Here is a 2,682-nt window from a genome sequence, read left to right on the forward strand (position 1 = left end):
GGAGGGTTTGGTTTGGGGCCAAGGAATGAGAGTGGGGAACATTGGCTTTAGTTTGCGCTAGCAACTAGCAAAAGAATTGGTTATAGCAAACTCGATCTTTGGAAAGAAATATGAGCATTTGATCACATATGAGAGCAGCAGGCATCAAGTAGACTATTTCTTAGTGTGCAACGGAGATCGGGCCTCATGCTTGGATTGAAAGGTGGTGTTGGGTACAGAGATGCCCACCCAACATGGGCTTTTAGTACTGGTTTTCAAGATGAGGTAGAAAACCGTAGAGAAGAAGGTTGAAACCAGGGGAAAGATCATGTGGGGGAGACTCAAAGGGGATATGGTCACAACCCTGTCAAGCAAGATAAGCTTATTGGGCTTCCCAAGTCAGTCAGAGGATGCGAATGAAATGTGGGTGAACATGGAAAAAACAATTAGAAAAGTGGCAAAAGAGACCTTGGGGGTATCGTCGGGTAAACCAAAAGTGTTCAAAGAGTTGTGGTGGTGGAATGATGAGGTGGAAAAGAAGATAAAGGATAAAAACAAGAGATTTAAGGAACTTAGGGCATGCACGGAAGAAGAGGATAGGATAGAAAATAGAGTGAGCTACAAAGAAGCAAAGCGGGCAGCAAAGAAAACGGTTACGGAGGAAAAAAAATCGTGGTTATGAGGACTTGTATCGTAAGCTTGACACCAAAGAGGGGGAGAAGCAGATTTTTAAGTTGGCAAGGACTAGGTCCAGGCAGCGGCAAGACTTAGAGGCGGTGAAATACATCAAGGATGAGGGAGGATGAGTCCTCTTAAGACAAGAGGACATCAAATTCAGATGGCTCCAATGTTTCTTTCAGCTACTCAATGAGTCTAGGGGCCAAAGGAGGAGGATAACCAAATTTTCGACGCCCAAAGACCACTGAAATATGGGTCAACAAGTGATCTTACCACAGAAGAAGTAAGAGAAGCTCTCAAAAAGATGGGGAGAACAAAAGCAGTAGGGCCAAATAACATCCCGATTGAGGTGTGGAAGGGGTTTAAGAGAAGAGGGTATTCGTTGGCTGACAAACCTCTTTAATATTATTTTGAGGACACATAAGATGCCAGAAGAATGGAGGAATAGCACACTAATACCTCTATTTTAAAAACAAAAGTGATGCGTAAGTATGTGGGAACTATAGAGGTATCAAACTTTTAAGCCACACTATGAAATAGTGGGAAAGAGTGATAGAGAAGGAGAATTAGACAAGAAACGGTGATTACAGAGAACCAATTCGGTTTTATGCCAAGAAGGTCAACCATTGAGGCAATTCATGTTTTGAGGAGACTGATGAAGAAATATAGGGAGCGAAAGAAAGATCTGCATATGATGTTCATTGACTTGGAGAAAGCGTATGATAGCATACCACGACGTGTCATCTGAGATAGCCTCAAGGCTAGAGGTATTTCTTCAGTGTACATCAAGGCTATACGGGATATGTATGACAGAGTTTCGACTAACATCCAAACTCCGGTGGGGATAACAAAGCCTTTCCCAGTTAAAGTTGGACTAAATCAGGGATCGGCTCTAAGCCCTTTCATTTTTACTGTCATTATGGAAAAGATTTCTATATCTATTTGGGAGACGGTACCGTGGTGCATGCTATTCGCTGACAACATAGTGCTGGTAGCGGAAACTAGAGAGGATGTTAGTAATAAATTGGATGAGTGGAGGGAAGCTTTAGAAGGTAAAGGGTTGCGCATTAGTCGTATGAAGACCGAGTATTTGCGCTATGACTTTAGCGGGACAACACCGGTAGGTGAACCAGAGGTGTCCATTGATGAAGCTGTTGTTAAAAGTATGACGAAGTACAAGTATATGGGACCGATCATTCAAAGGGATGGGGAGATTGACAGAGATGTAAATCATCGTATACAAGCGGGTTGGCTCAAGTGGCGAGCAGCCACCGCGGTGCTATGTGATAGGAAATTCCCAAGCAAGTTAAAAGGAAAATTCTATCGGGTGGCAATAAGACCTGCTATGCTATATGGAAGTGAATGTTGGTCTGTAAAGAAGATTTTTGAACATAAGATGGAAGTTACTTAAATGCGTATGTTGAGGTGGGTGTATGGGCACACATTGCTGGATCGAATTAGAAACGAAGAGTTTAGGGACAAACTAGGGGTAGCCCCTATTTTTGGAAAAATGCGCGAAAATAGATTGAAGTGGTTTGGACATGTGCAGAGAAAGACTTTCGCCGCCCCTGTGAGGAGGGTAGAAAGCATTATAGTAGAGGGTATGAGGAGTCGAGGAAGACATAGGAGAACTTGGGATGAGCAAATAAAAGTTGACTTACATGAGTTAAACCTCTCTGAGGGCCTGACTAGGGATAGGGGTAGTTGGAGGCGCCATATTCATGTTTTAGACTATTGATGTCCTCGTAGTTAACCTTTTGGTGTTCTTGTCTTCTTGATTCTCTTGTTTCTTATTATTAGTTTTTGTTTTTTGTTTTTTGTAGTTGGTTCTTCTTATTTATTCTATGTATATGCTTTAATCTATCTTTTCCGTGTAGCTACGTCTTCTTCTTCTTGTTGTTCTTCTTCCTTCTTTTTTTTTCGAGATGGGGGACTCCTTTGGCCGCGGTCTCCTTTATGGGTATGAGTTGCCGCAATCCTTCCCTCCCCAGACCCTGTCCAAAGTTTTTCTATAAGTGGGATACA

At 42.5% G+C, this 2,682-nt stretch overlaps 1 protein-coding gene across 1 annotated transcript; it reads left to right on the plus strand.

Moving 5' to 3' along the window:
* The first annotated feature begins 307 nt into the window (after positions 1 to 307).
* Positions 308 to 1,060, plus strand: LOC130798841 (uncharacterized). The gene is made up of 2 exons (XM_057661936.1): positions 308 to 631; positions 857 to 1,060. Exons 1-2 carry the CDS (start codon positions 308 to 310, stop codon positions 1,058 to 1,060), a joined length of 528 nt encoding a protein of 175 aa, XP_057517919.1.
* The last annotated feature ends 1,622 nt before the right edge of the window (positions 1,061 to 2,682 follow it).

This window comes from Amaranthus tricolor, chromosome 13 (assembly GCF_026212465.1).
Source record: "Amaranthus tricolor cultivar Red isolate AtriRed21 chromosome 13, ASM2621246v1, whole genome shotgun sequence".
NCBI classification, from domain to species: Eukaryota; Viridiplantae; Streptophyta; class Magnoliopsida; order Caryophyllales; family Amaranthaceae; genus Amaranthus; species Amaranthus tricolor.

What these genes read in the sequence shown, in the direction of transcription:
- LOC130798841 (XM_057661936.1), top strand. Translation starts at nt 308, where the DNA reads ATGTGGGGGAGACTCAAAGGGGATATGGTCACAACCCTGTCAAGCAAG. An exon ending in AGCGGGCAGCAAAGAAAACG is followed by an intron (nt 632 to 856) that starts GTTACGGAGGAA and finishes CAATGAGTCTAG; the next exon opens with GGGCCAAAGGAGGAGGATAA.